This window comes from Somniosus microcephalus, chromosome 33 (assembly GCF_052327205.1).
Source record: "Somniosus microcephalus isolate GS21.2 chromosome 33, FLI_Smic_1.0, whole genome shotgun sequence".
Lineage (NCBI taxonomy): Eukaryota > Metazoa > Chordata > Chondrichthyes > Squaliformes > Somniosidae > Somniosus > Somniosus microcephalus.
The window spans coordinates 28,644,516-28,665,447 of NC_141019.1; the positions used below are offsets into that span (position 1 = coordinate 28,644,516).

General features: G+C 45.4%; 1 protein-coding gene and 1 long non-coding RNA gene across 3 annotated transcripts in view; one reads left to right on the plus strand and one right to left on the minus strand.

The window, feature by feature from the left end:
* Positions 1-16,841, minus strand: part of ikzf4 (IKAROS family zinc finger 4) — a 129,685-nt gene extending 112,844 nt beyond the window's left edge. For both annotated transcript variants that reach the window (XM_085972819.1, XM_085972818.1), the window contains exon 1: positions 16,496-16,841. In XM_085972819.1, the coding sequence (XP_085828945.1) occupies positions 16,496-16,504 (9 nt within the window). In that variant the 5' untranslated portion in view covers positions 16,505-16,841. The remainder of the gene's footprint in view (positions 1-16,495) is intronic.
* A 97-nt stretch (positions 16,842-16,938) lies between these two features.
* Positions 16,939-19,972, plus strand: LOC147097054 (uncharacterized). Its single transcript, XR_015074473.1, has 2 exons — positions 16,939-17,291; positions 19,743-19,972. It is a non-coding gene; the product is annotated as an uncharacterized LOC147097054 (long non-coding RNA).
* Positions 19,973-20,932: the final 960 nt, after the last annotated feature.

The window sequence follows — 20,932 nt, forward strand, 5'->3', positions numbered from 1 at the left end:
TTTAAATAATACTCTGCCTTTCTGTTTTTCCTACCAAAGTGGATAACTTCACATTTATCCACGTTATACTGCATCTGCCATGTATTAGCATGCAGAGGTCCCGTGTTCCTAACTATATACAAACATGAAAGAATAGTACATGGTTGTATCAGATTTTAGTGGACCAGTGGATTTCAAAAGTGATCAATATGCACCATAAGGAACATGCGCAGAATATTAGCAAACTGTACGCGTGTTCCTTCCTAAAAAAAGTGAGCTGGTAATTCAACTCATTGGTATTTATGGGATGCGGTTGGTGCAGAATGGCTGCTGTGGTTGCCTACACAACAGTTGCTGCTCCCAAAAAGCAATGCACTGTCCTTTGAGATGTTTCAACAACACACAACACTACATAAATGCAAGTATTTCACTTCAAATATCAAGTACCAAAGACAAACTACTCATTTTCTTATAGCCCAAACAAATTGAAAGCTCAATTATACAATATTATTTTCAGACACTTGGAGATTAGGTTAGAAAATACATAAATTCCCATTTTTGAGAGTAGAAGTCACACTGAATCGTTCTCTGTTGCATCTGCCAGCAATTTGAAATGTCATTATCCAGGTTGAAAGTAAAGATGATAAATTAGCATTAAAGAGAATGTTATAATCATCGTCTCTTATTTGACTGTTTCCTTTGCAGTAAAAGCCCAAGTCTCACCCCATATTTAGTGGGAAATGATTCAGTGAATTCTTTGCCAGAATTGTAGTACCACAAAGCTGTTAGATTATTTTTGAAGTGCATTATGCAGAGCATTATGGTGTGCACCAGACATTTAGCAGTTACAAATGTGGCATAAACTGGCTCCACAAGTAAACACCTTGCCCATAGCATTACTCCAGAGACATCAGCATAGTGGCATGGCTAATGTTTGATAGATATTTTATATTAGAATATATATATTTTTTTAAATGTCTGTTTCTCCTACTGAAGAGATACCATAGCAATTGTAAAATCGAGGTGACCCAGCCAATATCTCTACTGAATGGGTAGCTGCAACTCACTGGGCTATTCTGCTAAAACATCTTCAAATATAGCAAACACCAGATAAATATATACACATTACCTGATTGAAGCACAATTCGGATCCAAGCACTGGACTTCAATGGGCAATATCATTTTCCATGCCGTTCCATTACATGCCAATCTCTAATGGACCAAATCCCTTCCCATGCACTCCCATTGTAATCGAATTCCAAAGGACCAAATCACTTCCATTGACTCAAATTCTAAACACATTCCATTGGACCAAATGCTTCCATTCACTTCCATTGTAAGTGAATTCCAATGGATCAAATGGTTCCATTCATTCCCCTTGTGAGTGAATTCCAACGGACCAAATCCCTTCAATTCACTTCTATTATCTAGAATTCCTAATCCAAGCAGAAAGTATTCCCAATTACTGTATCCATGTGTTTGTAGTGCAGAACACTGAATATCCAGCACATCAGTTACCTCTTACCACACCAACAGCCTTTAAAAGAAATGAATGGGGGGGGGGGGGGGGGGGGGAAGAAAAAAAACCAGTTCAGTTGTATATTGCAATTATATGAATGGATTAGTATTAAATTAGGTGTATACAATAATAAACTGCAAGGGTCAAGGTCTACAGTGCAAGACATCAAGATTACACAGAGTGAAAGATAACTAGGTACATCAGAAAGCGGTAATTAGGTGATTCCATACTTGGGATTTAAAAGCACGTTAGTTGTAGGAAAGATGAAAGATTGCAGGAGGTTAAGGAACTAGAGTTTTGAGGTCCTGGGAAAAAAATGAAGAACAGGGCGAGCTGTCAGTGAGCAAGTCTGGAATAATACCTCAACAAGAAATGCCATCCTCAGGAGCGGATAGGCAAGGGAAGAAGAATTATAGGGCAAACTGGGGCGGAAGTTCTTTTTAAATAATAGAGAAATAAGCAACATTTGCAGCCAAATCCCAATTTATTCCTTTCTTATACTGAGCCAGTGGATTCATGAGAGCACCATCAGATGGAGAGCTAAAGTAACAAGGACAGTAAGTGGCAGATCAGGATTTCACTGCAGTGAGCACGATGTGCCAAATATTAAAACAATTCACATTAAACACCATTTACTCTTTTCAACTCAACAGCTTTTACTCTGCCATTCCCAAAGGCAAGATAATCTCGGCTACTTGTGCGTCAGGGTATACAACCACAGACAGCACCACAACCAAGCCTAATTCAGTCCTCAGCTGCTGCCCACACACGTACCTTTCCAGCAGGAACCAATGAGCAGCAATCAGAAGCAGGTTCAGTTTCTCTCCTCCCAAACGCAAGGCGCTGAGGCTAACAGTAGCATCACAGCGGAGATCAGTTAATTCAGCACAGACAGAGGATTGAACCCGAGAATGTCGGACACGTATGACGCAGTACAACACTTCACGGTGGATTTACCCCGAGCTCTTCCTGCTGCTGGTACAAGAGAGCTACTCAAGTTGATTATCATTCTCTATAAAGATGCACTTAGCTCCTATACTCCATCTCAACACACCCACCCACACGCCTGAAAGAAAACAGACCAGATAGCCTTTTAGACAATCACAAGTACAAGCCCATATCTTGCCAGCCCAAAGCACTGCCATCAGTAGGGGGACGAAAATGTACCAACATCAACACAGCCTGTTGAAATTAGACTTGCAATTTCATTACACTCAAGAAGCTCGACACCATCCAGGACAAAGCAGCCCGCTTGATTGGCACCCCATCCACCACCTTCAACATTCACTCCCTCCACCACCGGCGTACCGTGGCTGCAGTGGGTACCATCTACAAGATGCACTGCAGAAACTCGCCAAGGCTTCTTCGGCAGCACCTCCCAAACTCAAGACCTCTTCCACCGAGAAGGACAAGGGCAGCAGGCGCATGGGAACACCACCACCTGCAAGTTCCCCTCCAAGTCACACACCATCCGGACTTGAAAATATATCGGCCGTTCCTACATCGTCACTGGGTCAAAATCCTGGAATTCCCTCCCCAACAGCACTGTGGGAGCACCTTCACCACACGGACTGCAGCGGTTCAAGAGGGCGGCTCACCACCACGTTTTCAAGGGCAACTAGGGATGGGCAATAAATGCTGGCCTTGCCAGCGAAGCCCACATCCTGTGAATGAATATTTAAAATTTTTTAAGTACTTTACAGGAATACATAACAAGGTGGCAGATTGGAGCGCCAATGAACTGCACGTGTCTCAGCTAAATCATGGTTGGTAGCAAGTGAGTGACGGCTAGGTGCTTTCCTAGAAAGGAAATGGGATGGGGAATAACTCAAAGCAGCAACCAGGATACTTTGAACATCTCCCAGCAACTGGTTTCAGTGGCACTGGCCAATATCAAGTCACTTGACACCCTCGCAGCCGAGGGAATTCAAGACAAAAATGGGAGGAGAAAACAAAATCTCTTCCTCCCCCCGCAAAAGGCAGCAACTAAGCCAGGATACAGTCCTGTGGGCTCCAGGAGCTCACCCAAGTAGCTGTTCTTCACGTATGGGTTTAGAAAGCGTCAACGGACTCAGTGACCATAGGACCCCGCAGCAAAGCTCCATCGAGTTCTCAGTCAACATCCACACATGTGCACCTGCCAACAGGACTCAATGGGCGAGGAGCAGAAACGCTGGCTGATTTTTCCCCCACCCTAGCCTTGGGGCACTGCATGCAGAAAATTGTTGCATCCCAGTTCTATGGAGTGGAGGTCAGGTATGTCAACACAAGCCATCACCTTCTTGTTCTGCATCACACCAGGCAGTGTATTTACCATAGTTACTGGGAGGCAAGAGACCTTAAAAAGGAGATTTCACTCTCAACTTGCTACATACACATTCACTAAATACAATAACATCTCTATTTTCACAGCTTTCCCCAATGGCTCAGTTAGTAAAGGCAACATGTAACTGAGCCACACAGACTAGAGGGTCCCCAGTTAAATGATCAGTCTATGCTAAGTAAGCTGATCTCAGCCGAGGTGCTACAAAATGGGTCCAGAGTCAGAAAAGGAGGTTAAGGGGGTAAACCAAAGGCTTGGTCAAAGAGATGGGCTTTGAGAATGTTTTAAAAGGAGGGAGGCAGGTGGAGAGGCTTAGGTGGGAATTTCAGAGAATAGGACCCAAGCAAAAACCAATAATAGGACGAGGTGAAGGCATGCACAAAATGGCACAGCCAGAGGAGCAGAGTACTTGGGGAAGGGGTGTACAGGGAAGGAGGGAACAGAAGTGGGGCGGGGCAAGACCATAGAAGATATTAAAGACAAGGATTTTCAGCCAAGGACCAGCACGATAGGTGAGCAAGGTTTAGTGCTGGACAGGGCAAGTGCAGCAGAATTAGGCAATGAAATAGGCTTGTTAATTGGTAGCGTGCAATTATTAGTCTTTTACGTTTAGCAAACACCATCGATGGCAAATACGTGCTTCTCTCCGTGTTGATGGCACTCTTCAGTTACAAAGCTGGTGACCGCCAGAGACTCACTTTTAGAGAGCGATGGCACCTTTAAGCATAAACAGAGGAGAGCCACTCGCCTGGAACCGTAATATAAAATTGCCCATTTTTTTTTTTTTGCATCATCTGTGACTATACCAGTCTGCTAATTAAGCATGATTCAATACGCTAGTTCAGCAAGCGATTGTTAAATCTGCTTCGGGTTATTCAGAAAAGTCCATTTATAATCAATTCAATCTGCATACACAAATAAGCATCATTTTTTTCATGACCTTTCAAACTTGGTGAAGGATAAATTCACAGATTTTGTTATTAATGAAAATGCAACACATGATTACACCAGCGATGCCACGGTTTTCCCACATTATGTTTTTCCCCTGCTAAAACAAATGGCGATTCAGGAAAAGAAACAGGAATTTTCAAGTCTCAAGTACAAAATTGTGACTTTTAGAAGAAAACAAAAAGGGTCAAATCCATGCGACAGCCACTCTCAAAGGATTTCTGTGGCGAACGCCTCAAAGCAAGTACAAATTCACAAAGCAAACACTCGCTCGACTTTGTGCTTTTTTTCCTGCTTTAGAATAGCTGACGTGATTCCCTGAAAAACTATCCCTCAAGTATTTTCTCCGAGAAGATCAGCAGCCATTTTAATATCAAGAGATGCAGACAAGGACTCGTGGTGGAGGGGAGTGAAAGAGGTGGAAGTACAGGGAATGAAATAGTAAAACGAAAATATTTAACGGAAGAATGACAAAAGCAGTTAAAAGAGGTTTATACCCTAACCTTAGATTAAAATATCTTATTGTTTCTCATACACATGAAGGAAGAATTATTCCAAAAGTACAAGGGGTTTTTTGGGCTGGGGAAAAGGGGCAAAATGCACAGATAAACTGATCTGTGAACACTTTCTTCCACGCAAATCTAGTTGTGTTGCTTTGCCCAACTGGAGACAAGTACTATTTCTGCACCAGATCCAACAATACTGCAAGGCTGCAATTTTATTATGGTCTTTTTTGGGAAAATCATATTTGTCTCGGCTAATAAATGTTAGCCATCCCAGAAACCACAGTAAAAGTCACAGCAAGTCAAACATGTTTTTTTTGTAGTAACCAACCTGCCTTTAATTTGCTATATTGTTAAACACCTCGGGTTGTGGTTGATGTGTGGTGCACAGCCCCTCGGTCTACAGGGCTGGACTCCATCTGCTGGATTTTCGCAATCCCGAGGTTTAACCGCCGAGTTGTGTCCGCGGGCTTCAGACCTCACATCAGATGTTTGCAGTACACTGTGGGAGGGTCATGGTGTCCAGGGATTGCTGGAAGATGGTAGGGACACTGCCGTATGCTTTGGAGGGGGGGTGGGGGGGGGGGGGGTCCAATTGCCACATAGAGTGGTGCTTTCAGTGAAGTGCGATTGGGGAGAAAGGGGGACAGGGGTGCTGGCATGATCAGCCTCAGAAGACCCTTGTGAGCCATTAAAGTCTCAAAGCTTTCTGAAATCAGACTCCATATTACAGATTAGAAACATAGAAAAATAGGAGCAGGAGTCGGCCATTCAGCCCTTCGAGCCTGCTCCGCCATTCAATATGATCATGGCTGATCCTCTGTCTCAATACCATATTCCCGCTCTCTCCCCATACCCCTTGATGCCTTTTGTGTCTAGAAATCTATCTATCTGCTTCTTAAATATATTCAGTGATTTGACCGCCACAGCCTTCTGTGGTAGAGAATTCCACAGGTTCACCACCCTCTGAGTGAAGACATTTCTCCTCATCTCAGTCCTAAATGTCCTACCCCGTATCCTGAGACTGTGACCCCCTCGTTCTAGACCCCCCCCCCCCCCCAAAGCCAGGGGAAACATCCTCCCTGCATCCAGTCTGTCTAGCCGTGTCAGAATTTTATACGTTTCAATAACATCCCCTCATACGTCTAAACTCTAGTGAATACAGGCCTAGTCGACCAAACCTCTCCTCACACGACAGTCCTGCCATCCCAGGAATCAGTCTGGTGAACCTTCGCGGCACTCCCTCTATGGCAAGTATATCCTCTCTTAGGTAAGGAGACCAAAACTGCACACAGTACTCCAGGTGTGGTCTCACCAAGGCCCTGTATAACTGTAGTAAGACATCCTTGCTCCTGTACTCAAATCCTCTTGCAATGAAGACCAACACACCATTTGCCTTCCTAACTGCTTGCTGCACCTGCATGTTGGCTTTCAGTGACTGGTGTACAAGGACACCCAGGTCCCTTTGTACATCAACATTTCCCAATCTATCACCATTTAAATAACACTCTGCCTTTCTGTTTTTCCTACCGAAGTGGATCCTGACTGAAGGGGAAGCGCTGTTGGAAGCTGCCATCATTATCTTTATTTTATTCCCGACCTGCAGCGGTTTCTGCTCTCCTGGAAGGGAGTACTTTTCATCGATAGCGCTCACCTCACTGATGTGTTTCTCGGTGAGTGGGAGGGACTTGACTGGGGCTTGGTGGACCCACATTGGAGAGCAGCACAGAGCCAGCAGCAGGCGGGCAGAGTGACCGAAAAGGCTGACCAAGTTTTCTGGATCACTGGAAGCAAGTTAAGCTATACACGCACACCTGTCTTCTCATGCCCTTTTGGAGTTAAAAAGGACACAGGATCCTTGACAAAACTATCAGCTCAACGATAGTGTATGATTAGAAGTTCCTTTCGAGAGGTTTGCCAGATAGAGCACCCCATCTCCATAAAAATATGCAAAACAGGTTATAGAAATACATTTATCCAATTCATCATTGCAATGGGAATATACGTACTGCAACAAAGGGAAAACATCCTCTCAGAGCAAGTAGTACTTGAATGCATTTTCTTTAACCTCAATTGTTCTTTGGTCACAACACACTCATAAATTACATTCAGCGTACAGTCTACATGGTACCCTGAATTCACAAGAGAACCGGAAAGTGGCTTGTGGACAACTGTGGAGACTGTTTCTACGGAGTGGAAACATTGGGATGTACCAATGGGTATTCACTGCATCACCATTGCTTTGTGCATCACTACAGTTGGGGGACATCAGCCTTGTTCCCCTCATGTGGCGCTAAAGGTAAGCAATGTCACCAATCTGCCAGCCAGCAGTAAGCCAGCAATAGGGACCACAAATTCTCGCAATTCAGGCACAGCGAGGACCTGACTTCCTGGACTCTGCTATTCCATAGTGCTTCAACCCACCCTGACCACAAGGGATCTACCTGCCATCACCTCAGTGAGAGGCACCATTAAGCTGCAGTCGTCATCAGCAAGCCTGGATGCATTTCCTTGCACGCTGGTCTGTTCGACGACAACAACAACTTGTATTTATATAGCACCTTTAACGTAGTAAAACGTCCCAAGGCACTTCAAAGGAGTATTATAAGACAAGAAAAATTTGACACCGAGCCACATAAGGAGAAATTAAGGCAGGTGACCAAAAGTTTGGTCAAAGAGGTAGGTTTTAAGGAGCGTCTTAAAGGAGGAAAAAGAGAGAGGTAGCGAGGTTTAGGCAGGGAATTCCAGAGCTTAAGGCCTAGGCAACAGAAGGCACGGCCACCAAAAGTTGAGCAGTTATAATCAGGGATGCTCAAGAGGCCAGAATTAGGGGAGCGCAGGTATCTCGGGGGGGGGGGGGGGGGGGTGGTGGTGTCAGCGAGCACAGGGGTGATGGGTGAACGGGACTTGGTGCGAGTGAGGACACGGGCAGCCCAGTTTTGGATGACCTCAAGTTTACGTAGGGTGGAATGTGGGAGGCCAGCCAGGAGTGCGTTGGAATAGTCAAGTCTAGAGGTAACAAAGGCATGGATGAGGGTTTCAGCAAATGAGCTGAGGCAAGGGTGGAGACGGCGATGTTACGGAGGTGGAAATAGGCGGTCTTAGTTATGCTGCGAATGTGTGGTCGGAAGCTCATTTCAGGGTCAAATATGACACCAAGGTTGCGAACAAGGTGGTTCAGCCTCAGACAGATGTTAGGACAAGACCAGCTCCACCCCGTGTTATTACTTGCTGTTTCTGTGCAATACAAATACATACCAGTAACAAACTCGAGAACGGTGATGTACAACATTTGTGTGGCAACACATTTCTCCTTACTGACGTCTCCCCCCCACCTATATTTTGTACCACTTGCCCCACAGTGGCGGTGTGGCCCTCATCCCCAAATCACACCTTGGTCTCTTCCCCCTATTCTTACGGCACCTCTCCTTGTTCCAGCTCACTTGCTTCCCCCTTAAAATCCTTGTTCTCTACCGCGGTCCCCCCACATGTCTCATATCTTCCCTGCACCTCTCCCTCCATTTAAACTCTCCTACCCATACTCACGGCCACCCCCTTGACCTCGTCTTCTCACGTGGCCTCTCTACTCCCATGGTCTCGGTGACAGACAAAGCCATCTCCGACCACTTCCTTGTAGCCCTCACCGCTCGCATATCCCATCCCTTTCCAACCCCACTTCCTTCTACGTCTGCGGCCTCTGCCAAAACCACCCACTACACCAGGATCATCTTGGAGAGCAAAAGATAACCCCTGGCTTCTTTTCTGCACTACCAATTGTTTTCTTAAACCACTCTCCATCCTCACCTCCAACAAGTTCGAGGAGCTCAATATATTCTTTGTTACGGAGATTGAGACCATCCGTTCAGCTGTCTCTGTTGCTTAGCCCCTTCCCTATACCCACCAAGCCAAATGTTCCTCCAGGCTCCTCCCTGCCCTAGCCTTGATCCCGTGCCTCTCTCTACTTTCCCTCCTATCCCTCCTCATGCTCTCTCCAAGCTCATCTTGTCCATGAGACCCACCTCCTGCTCCTTTTACTCCATTCCCACTAAACTGCTAACCACCCAACTTTCTTACCTGGCCCCCATGCTAACTGACAATGCAAATGGTTCCCTCACCTCAGGTCCTGTCCCCCTCGATTTCAAAACCGCTCTCATTATCCCCCTCTGCAAGCCATCCTCGACTCCCTCTCCTTGCAAACTACCGCCCCATCTCCAACCTCCCTTTCCTCTCCAAAGACTTTGAACATGTTGTCACCTCCCAAATCTGTGCCCACCTTGCCCACAAATCCATGTTTGAATTTCTCCAATCAAGTTTCCATCCCTGCCACAGCACTGGAACGGCCATAATCAAAGTCACAAATGGCATCCTGTGTGACCGTGGTGCATTTTCCCTCCTCGTCCTCTTTGCAGCTTTCGACAGGGTTGACCATCCCATCCTCTTCCAAACCCGCTCTTCCATGATGCAGCTCAGTGGGACTGCTCTCACTGGTTTCCACTCTTACCTCTCAAATCATAGCCAGGCCATCTCCAGCAAGGACTTCTCTTCCCACCTCTGCACTGTCACATCTGGAGTCCATGGCCCCCTCCTCTTCCTCATCTACATGCTGTCCCTTACCAACATCAGGTGAAGTCATGCAGACAGCTTTCACAAGTACACTGAAAACATCCAGCTCCACCACTCCTTCCACCACCTCTTGCTTGTCTGCTATTCAGTCTTGAATGTACCTCAATTTCCTCCAGTTAAATATTGGGAAGACCAAAGCCATCGTTGTCAGCCCCCAACACAAACTCCGTACCCTAGCCACCAATTCCAACTCCCACCCCCCCCCCTCCCGGTCACTGTCTTGGGTTGCAACCTTAACATCCTATTCAACACCGAACTGAGTTTCCGACCCCTTATCTTCTCCATCACAAAGACCTACTTCCACCTCCACTTCTGCCTTCAGCTGTCTAGGCCCCACGCTCCAGAATTTCCTCTGTAAACCCCTCTGCCCCTGCACCGCCCTCTCCTCCTTTAAGAATTCCTTAAAACACACCTCTTTGACTGAGTTTTTGGTCACCACCCCCACCAATTTCTCCATCTTTGGCTCAGCGTCCATTTTTTACCCGATTGCCTTTCTGTGACACGCCAGGACGTTTTTCTATGCTATATAAATGCATTCTTAAAAAAACTATTAAACTAAGAATTCACTATGCTCCTAGCTCCCCTGTTTATACATCCAGATAGCACAGATCTATTTGCTGAAAATCAAAACTAAACAAAGCTTAAAAAGGCAGGTATGCACGGGACAGGACTGCAAACTGTGTTCCAATAGATCCTTCAGTGTAATGAAACCCCCCACTGTATCACAGATGAATCCTCTTAAGTACATAACCAGTTTGCAGAGAAATGTTATGTTTGGATCAGGAATTCCAGATAAAATGGTGATAATAGTTTGCAAGTCTGTGCACTACAGCCTATTTAATCATTTAACAAGTCAAACAAAAATACCACACAAAAGCAATCTTTTACACAAAACTGACTGGGCTTCTAAAACATGCCGCTGTTTCTGGGTAAAATGTAGCAATGCTGAGCTTTCAAAAGCAGAAAACTGGAGTTGGGGGGGGGGGGGGGGGAAAGAAACATTTTATGCATGATCAGAAGTGCTATACAATGGGAATGAATGGGAAATGCATTGGTCCATTGGAATTCTATACAATGGGAATGCAAGGCAAGTGCTTTGTTCGATTGGAATTCTATACTTCCATCAAGTTTCACTGGCGTTTACTGTATGCCATTAGTAAAAAAAAAAATTGAAAATTGGTACAAAACAAGCCCATTAAGATGTCGGATTCTGAGCAAACTTCATGTTGCTGTTGCGAAGTGTCACAGCAGTCTACCAACTGCACTGTAATTATTTGGAGAACTGGTTTTTGAGTGGAAGGTACAAAGGAACCAAACAAATGTTCCAAAACAGAAAATGCTGGAGATACTCAGCAGGTCAGGCAGCATCTGTGGAGAGAAAGGTAGGGTCAACTTTTCAGGTCGATGATCTTTCGTCGGAGTCCGAGCCGGAGCCAGTGGCAGAGAAAAGAGAGGTGTGTGTAACAGCGTTTTAGCAAACACATGATCAAACACAAGAAGGGAAACGGATAGCAATGAAGGCGACCTGGGGCAAAAAGAGACAAAAATCATGCCAAAGGAGGAGAGCAGAACTTCAAGGTGGGCATCCCTGGAGTAGAAGTGGCAGTGAATTAAACAAAAAGCTGAAATTGTTCCAAACACTCAATAAGTTAACATTTTAGGTTGAGGACCATTTTAAAAAAATGTTCTGATGTACTGCTTAAAAATACTGGCAATTTTAATGCAGTAAATCTCAAACCATATTCATGGTCAATAATAAATTCTCTTTTCCAGATGCAAAATCAAATATATTCAAAATCTTATATCTGCACACGCTTCCTATCAACTTCTTCCATTATAAATTCCTATGGCCGTATTTAAAATGGAAATTGTCTATGTAATCTTACCACGCTGTAATTACACCTCACCACCAGCGGAGGTGCCACAGTGCACCACCAGCAGGAGGGGGCAACTTCAGCAGAACAGGTTTATCTAGATGTGGACATAAAAATAGAACGTATGACTTTAAAATGGAGAGTGAATTACATCTGTGCACTAGGGTTGCGAAGGGGTGGAAAGTTTCCGGTAAATTTCCGGAAATTTTCCACGGGAAGTTTAGCTTGGGAATGTTGCCCAAAAAAGCACATGCAAGCATAATATTGGTTTTTTTTGTATTTCCCCCCCCCCCCCACAGGTCCGCTCTTAAAATTACTAACAGAGATGGAATCTTAATTATTAAGGAATTTCTTAATCAATATATGTTTATCTTCTTACTTGGCTTGTTTTAATAATTACAAGTTTTGTGTGTGACTGTGAACAAGTGTGTCCTGATTGGTTGGATGAGTGGATGAGCGATTAGCTCCCTCTATTGGTGATGTAGTGTCGTGCGTGCACAGGTCATGCTTCCATCACATGGAGCATCAGCAAAAATTTACTCACCCTGTTGCAATCGTGCTGATCGACCGCAGTTCGACACAGAGACGAATGCCCTTTATTTCTCTGCATAGAACAATGCCACGTTTACTGTCGAATGTGTGGAAGCATTTTACCCCAGACATTAAAAGATGGAAAGACTGTGTACATGTGAAAACACTGTACAAAGCCATATGTAAAGAATGCCACAAAGATGCAGCAGCATTTATCCAAATGCAACAACTTCACTCAAAGCTCACAGCAGTCAGCCCAGAGTTCCTCTGCTTCCATTCAAGAAGATGATGGTTCACATTCAGCATTAGGCTCCTTATCATCAGCAACTCCTGGCCCACTTGGAAGGTTCTTTGATACAATGGATAACCATAGCCAGAAGAATGCAGATGAGTGCCTTGCTCGAGCTGTATATGCGACAGGCTCACCCCTCATGCTCACAGCCAATGTGTACTGGAAGAGATTTTTCAATGTTATTCGCCCTGCATACTGTCCTCCCACCAGACATACTTTGTCTACTTATTTGCTGGAGGCTGAGTATAACAGAGTCCAAAGAAACGATAGAGATGGCAGACTGTGTTGCAGTTATCTCAGATGGGTGGTCAAGTGTACAAGGGGAGGGCATCATAAATGACATCATCTCCACTCCTCTCCCAGTGTTGTTCAAGAGCACAGACATGAAGGACAACAGACACACAGGCACATACATTGTTGATGAGGGTCATCAACGATCTTGGATCACAAAAGGTCTTTGCAGTAGTTACTGACAATGCTGCAAATATGAAGGCTGCTTGGGCTCAAGTGGAGGAGGACTACCCTCATATTACATCTACTGGGTGCGCAGCTCATAGGCTCAACCTGCTCCTCAAGGACATCATGGGTTTGAGAACCATGGAAACACTGTACAAGAGAGCCAAGCAAGTTGTTAAGTATGTCCGGGGAAAACAGGTAGTTGCAGCAACCTACAACTCCAAGCAAACGACAAAGAACAAGAACACCACACTGAAGCTGCCCAGCAACACTAGATGGGGTGGCATTGTCATAACATACAACATCCTTCTGGAGGGTAAGGAGTCGCTGCAAGAAATGGCAATATCCCAGTCTGGGGATATGGAAACCACCATCAAGAAAATACTGCTGGATGATGTGTTTTGGGAGAGAGTGGTTAGCAGCCTTAAACTACTCTCACCAGTAGCATCTGCAATTGCTCAGATTGAAGGAGATATGACGCTGTCTTGTCAGATGTTCAGGCTTTTTGCTGATTTAAAAGAACAAATCAGCATTGCCCTACCCACATCCCTGCTGCTCAAAGCAGAGGAGAAGGTAATTGTTCAATTCATACAGACGTGTCAAGAATTTTGTGTCAAGCCGATTCATGCTACAGCATACATGCTGGACCCAAAGCAAGTTGGGAGACCAATACTTTCTGGAGAACAGATCAACAGCGCTTACAGTGTGATTTCTACCCTCTCATGCCACCTCAATCTGGACGTGGGCAAAGTTCTGGGAAGTCTGGCAAAGTTCTCTACCAAGCAAGGTCTTTGGAATGGGGACGGGATATGGGAATCATGCAAGCATATCAGTGCACATACCTGGTGGAAGGGACTTTGTGCATCTGAGGCATCGGGGATACTCCAAATCCCACTTTCATCAGCGGCCTCTGAACGAAACTGGTCACTTTTTGGGACTACGTATACAAAGGTGTGCAACAGGCTGACTAACAAGAGAGTGGAGAAACTGGTGGCTATCCGGGCGAACCTACAACTTATTGAGCCAGATACAGAAGTGTCCACCACACAGCTAGACACTGACACAGAGGAGGAAATGGACACGTCAGAGCCAGAGTCAGAGAATCAGGAGGAGCAATGGTGAGTAGAAGACTCAAAAAGGGACAAAATACAGGCTAAATAAGCTAACGCTCTTTTTATTTTATTTTAGATGGGTCTTTTTTGTGGGTGTTCAATAAAGTTCAAAGTTATAACCTAAATAAAGTTTTGAAAGCCTGTTTTTATTTGTATGGAACAGTATGTCTATTTTGATGACAAAGATAATATAAGGGTCAGAGACAAAAACCATCAGTGTGCAAAACAACTCAAAATTCCCATAAATTACCCAAATTCCCATGGAAAGATTCCTCTTAAAAATTCCTGGAATTTTGCAACCCTACTGTGCACCCTGGTCAAATTACCCTCCACCCCCACCACACTCTAACCCTACTTCACCTTAAGAATACACTGGGTTTCAACTGTGTACAACACCATGCTGGATTGATTTACAGTTTAAAAATCTAAATCGGAATGACCAGGGCGACAGAAACTAGTAGAAAGAAAAAGAAATTCACTAGCAGGAAGTTTGAGTTCCGTGCAGCATGAGCACCTCACATACCAATCTAATGCAGGTACAAAAACCATAGACTACGCAGTTTACAGAGTATTAGATCAGCATTTATATAGTATGCACATGGTCCTGCGGTAACCCGAGGCTTAGTCTTTGAAATGCAGTGCCTTGTCCTTTGGCAACAGGGGTACCAATGCAGCAGTTGGGCATCAAATTGCTTCTCCTACACAGAACAATGCAGACCAGTACCCAGAGCTAACTGACTGGGTGCTAATGCAAACTAGTCATCAGTCCTTGAACTGAACCAGGTAGAAACCAACCATAACCACTTCTGGGGGGAAAATCCTTCCCCACTGCTGCCAACCTTAATCACCATCCACTTTCACCCGTACCACTTGGAAAAGACACTCTACTGCTAGGAGCACAGAATGCAGCCACTATGCTTTGCAAAGAAGCAAAATGTTTCAGGAACACGATGAAAATATTATACACCAGCAATGTCTCCAAGATGTCAGTGAAATTTTCGGCAATGTCACCACTAGAGACCTTACAACATTGCAACACACCAATACAAGACAAGGTTCTCTAGGGCTTTAACCCAGCACTCCCAAAGTAGCCATCTTGTAAAATTCTAGTAACAGTTACGTAACGTTGCAGTGAGCATTTACTGAGGTCATGTCACACTGCTCAGGCACTCGTCATTGCTTCCACTCATGGAGCTGATCCAAGCTTTGCACTACTTTGTGATTTTTTTTTTTTTTCAAATTTCTGACAGCAGCAGTAAAGAACAAGACCATGTTAATATCTTCCCTATGGCTGGGAACAGGAAATGTATTTATTTTGACCCCAATAAGAGTATTTCCTTCCAGCACTGCAGCAACCTTGCTGATTGCTGTACCACTTGGTTCACAGATTCATAACTGCCATTTCTGATCTCAGTCAGGCAATAGGAGGTGACATCACAGGGGCTAAGGTACAGACAAGGGAAGTTATTAACAGTCAGAAGGCAAATCAACTTGGGCCTTTTTTCACACCACCTGACACCGAGTTATACAGTGGCATTGGCAGAGACAGGAAGCAAATTAGGTGCCTGCCTTATTACCTGGGGAATGGCCTATGATGTAGATGGGGGGGGGAACCATATTTTTAAAAACCATATTTAAAAGAACTCTCACACTTGCAACTCAAATGAGGTGTAGTAGAAGCGGCACAGAACTTTAAGCCACTTGTGATGCAGGCACATACCTCACTCCAACAATACCTGACATCACAGTCACCACAATTGACAGAATGCTCATTCTTGCTCCTGGCTACCATTGCAAGCTTTAACCAAATTGATGTTCAATTAATATCAAAAATAATAAAGAACTATTTAGTCAGTCATCAGACAAACATGGCCACATTTCAGGAAGAGTCAGGATTGATATTTCATAATTCTATCACTTCTGTTTAAAAATCAAAAGATAAGACTATATTTTTATTGCATTCCATTACGGTATACAAATTCTGGACAGCATATTTATATAATCCAGTTGCAGTATGCCAGTCATACCTTTGCACAATTTATTCAGAACTACCCTGTAAATATGGGAGATTTATCTTTTACACTAGTGTGACCAATACAGCAGACCTACAATAATGCATCTTTGTTCACATTCTGTAGATCTTTTTGACAATACTAGCACCATTTAGGGCTTGGACGTGCAATCTTTTGTGTTGCATCCACCACTCAAATTCTGATTTCATTCTACAATGGTTTGAAACTATAGGCGAGGATTCTGATGTCACACAAAAGGCCTTATTCTCGGCTTGTGAATAACTGGGTGTGGGGGAGGGGGAGAAGATAAATAAAATACATACGTGAATCATCAAACACCACAAATAGCCTCTCTCCAAATGGATTTGATGTGCAGTTTGAACAATGAGCGTGGAATAAACAGAGATCACACTGAACACTGCAGCTGGCTTGAACTTCTCTGAGGGAGATCTTCATGACTGACAACACACCTGCAGCAGCACACGTTAGCTACAGGTCTCAGAGCCAGCACTGGCCATCAGCAGACTCCTCGGGGGGGGCATTCGTCTCCTGCAATCCAACACCTTGAATCCCACTGGAACCCAACCTCACTTGCCACCAAATTCCATTCCCTTTTATTATGAAGCGGCTGCAAACTCACACTGAACTGCGCCAGACAGCCCGCCCCTTCCGGGTGACTGACAGCCGCGGCCGGCCAATCCGGGTGCGCCAATTCCCCAGAGGCGCCAATGAGTGGCGAGGAGGGGGCGGGACTTCCGGCAGCAGGTGCGGTTGGCTGAGAAAAGGAGACAAACGGCTCAAAAACCCAGCAGTTTTTAAAAAAAATTGGCGTTGGGAGTTGCGAGTTTTTTTTTACACCCCCCGCCCTTCCCAAGCGAAAAATGGAAATCAAAGCGAGGAAAGTGCCTGGATTTCTAATGGTTGGAGTTAGATTTCGAAAACCAAACACCCCCCCTCCCTCACAATAGTGGAATAAATGTTAGGCCCCGGGTCCGTGCTCCCTGACAGCGCGACGCACGCCGACATTTTATGGACAGCCGGGCCCACGGAATAAAACGTTGGCTCCTTGGCGGAAGAAAATCGTGTTTTTTTTTTTACCTCAGCGATCGGCGTTCACAGGTACAGCAGCATGACAACCCCCCCTCCCCCCCCCCTGTCCCGCTCGGCTTCGAGCGATTGGATTCCAGTCAGCGAGCAACTTCCGCCATAACTTCCGAGCAACACTGCCAGGCCCAGCAGTCGCGCGCCGGCCGCCTCGATTCCGACCGGGAGCCAAGGCCAGCCAGCAGATTGCCGACAGAGGGATCGTCAGGGGCACCAACCCCGCCCCCCCACCCAGTGCTTGGAAGCCTGGGAGAAAGCAACAACAACTTACATTGACATGGCGGCTTTAACCTAGTGAAACGTCCCAAGGCCCTTCACAGGAGTGCGATAAGACAAAAACATTTGACACCCTGCCACATTCTGAGTCAGAAGAAACATATAAGATAGGAGTAGGCCATTCGGCCCCTCTAGCCTGCTCCGCCATTCAATGCGATCATGGCTGATCATCCAAGTTCAGTACCCGGTCCCTGCTTTCTCCCCATACCCCTTGATCCCTTTAGCTTTAAGAAATATATCCAACTCCTTCTTGAATATATTTACTGAATTGGCCTCTACTGCCTTCTGTGGTAGAGAATGCCACAGGTTCACCACTCTCTGGGTGAAGAAATTCCTCCTCATTTCTGTCCTAAAAGGTTGTGGGTTCAAGTCCCACTCCAGGTACTTGAGCACAAAATTCTAGCCTGACACTCCCAGTGCAGTGCTGAGGGAGTGCTGCACTGTCCGAGGTGCCATCTTTTGGATGTGACATTAAACCGAGGCCCCCCTCTGCTCTCTCAGGTGGACGTAAAAGTTCCCATGGCACTATTTCGAAGAAGAGCAGGGGAGTTATCCCCAGTGTCCTGGCCAATATTTATCCCTCAATCAACATCACTAAAACAGATTATCTGGTCATTATCACATTGCTGTTTGTGGGAGCTTGCTGTGCGCAAATTGGCTGCCGCGTTTCCCACATTGCAACAGTGACTACACTTCAAAAGTACTTCATTGGCTGTAAAGCGCTTTGAGACGTCCAGTCGTGAAAGGTGCTATATAAATGCAAGTCTTTCTTTTATAAGGAGAAATTAGGGCAGACGACCAAAAACTTGGTCAATGAGGTAGGTATTAAGGAGCATCTTAAAGGAGGAGAGTGAGGTCGAGAGCCGGAGAGGTTTAGGGAGGGAATTCCAGAGCTTAGGACCCAGGCAGCTGAAGGCACGGCCGCCAATGGTGGAGCGATTAAAATCGGGGATGCACAAGAGGCCAGAATTGGAGGTCTCCGGCCTACATCCTCATTCTGTTGAACTCGAGACACAGCCTCCGATTCTAACTCATTTTTTCCTACTTACCCACCTGTAGCCTGATTTACTGTAAGTTTCCATCAAAACAATAACTTGTATTTATATAGCGCCTTTAACATAGTAAAACATCCCAAGGCACTTCACAGGAGCGTTGACAAACAAAATTCGAGCCACATGAGATATTAAGGCAGATAACCAAAAGCTTGATCAAAGAGGTATGTTTTAAGGAGCATCTTAAAGGAGGAGAGAGAGGTAGAAAGATGGAAACATAGAAACATAGAAGATAGGAGCAGGAGTAGGCCATTCGGCCCTTTGAGCCTGCTCCGCCATTTAACGAGATCATGGCTGATCATCCAAACCCTAGCACCCGGTCCCTACACCGACAGCCATCCCACCCAAGCCCTATCCCTGTAACCCCACGTATTTAATCCCCCCTAACACTAAGGGTCAATTTTTATCATGGCCAATCAACCTAACCCGCACATCTTTGGACTGTGGGAGGAAACCGGAGCACCCGGAGGAAACCCACGCAAACACGGGGAGAATGTGCAAACTCCACACAGTCACCCGAGGCCGGATTTGAATCTGGGTCCCTGGCGCTGTGAGGCAACAGTGCTAACCACTATGCCACCGTGCTGCTAAAGGTTAAGGGAGGGAATTCCAGAGCTTAGGGCCTCGGCAATAGAAGGCACTGCCACCGATGATAATCAGGGATGCTCAAGAGGGCAGAATTAGAGGCGCAGATATCTCGGGGGGGGGGGGGGGGGGTTGTGGGGCTGGAGGAGATTACAGAGCATGGGAGGTGAGACCATGGAGGGATTTGAAACCAAGGATGAGAATGTGAAATCGAGGCACTGCTTAACCGGGAGCCAATGTAGGTCAGCGAGCACAGGGGTGATGGGCGAACGGGACTTGGTGCGAGTTAGGACACGGGCAGCCGAGTTTTGGATCACCTCAAGTTTACGTAGGGTAGAATGTGGGGGGCCAGCCAGGAGTGTGTTGGAATAGTCAAGTCTAGAGGTAACAAAGGCAGGGATGAGTCAGATTGACTCTCCTTGGACTTCAGTGAATTATTTCTACCAAGAGAACAGAAACTGAAAATCCATAATCATTTTTTTTTTGCTTTTTGCACTATTAACCAATTAATTCAAGTGAACATTTAAAATATATCCTTTACCATGTTTTACAGGCCAAATTGCCAAGGCAGAAAATCAAATGCAGAATTTATTGCATTAAGATCAGGAAAAACAACTAAAAACAGAGTTGTCGTATTGCAAAGCCAGGAGACAGTGATTTACACCATTGCCCAGGAAGTGGATTACAGAGAATTTACTTGATATCAAAACAAAGAAGATAATAATTTTTGTGTGTCCTTCATGTTTATCTTTGGATTTTCATCAATAAAGAGTGAATGGGGAATGGAATATTTTACCTCCTTAGATAAATATCATTGATTTCCAAGTCAGACATAATCCCAGTCCATTATAGTGCAGAATTCCCTCTACATTGCATTTTCCCCCACTCTCAAGAGACAGCCTCCACCATTGGGGTAGTTCTGCAGACATCTATCCCAACAACCCGAGATTACCTAATTGCAGACCGTTTTTTGATCTATCGATAATGAAAAAAAGATTGTGACCATGCCTATTATAATTGAACCCTTAAGGAGACACTGGGTTGCCCCAGTGTCATCAAACCAAAGATCTAACAAAATGCCCCCTTTTGGAGGGGCACAACTAATAAAACCCAAATCATAAAAAAGACAGAGGAAACTTCACAATTTAAATAATATTTCCAGTGTCGCCCACACACTTCAGTCCCTGTGGCACCCACCGGTCATGGAAGGCATCAAGTGTACCGACAGACACTCTGTGCTCCCTCTCCAGGAGCACCCAGGTGCGGACAAGACCACAGAAGAGAGGCAGTTGGAGCAACCATTCCCACGGGCCACATCCAAGCTGGACCTGTAGATGGCCACCTTGTGCAGGCCCAGGAGCAGACCCACAAGACGGTCCTCCGCCTTACCCGCCACACCGGGCGGCCGAGTGTGGGACTGAAGTGGGGCCAGAAGTTGAGGAGCAGCCTCTTCGAATAGTGGAACAGGGGCTGCAAGCTCTCACATTGTGTGTAAATCTGAAACACTGACTCACCCAGGCCGCAAAAGTTACAGGCAGCCTGGGAGTCCATGACGTGACCTATTGGACGGTACTGCTCCGTGCAATACTCTCCACCCCAGAACCCCAAAGGTGCAGAGAGATTGTGACCATGTTATCTCATTCAACTCACCACCTTTAATATCCACATTATTACTGTGGAAATTCCTCAGTTCCAAACAGAAAGGATCTAATGCAGGGCAATCATTTCCAGCAATTTAGCAAT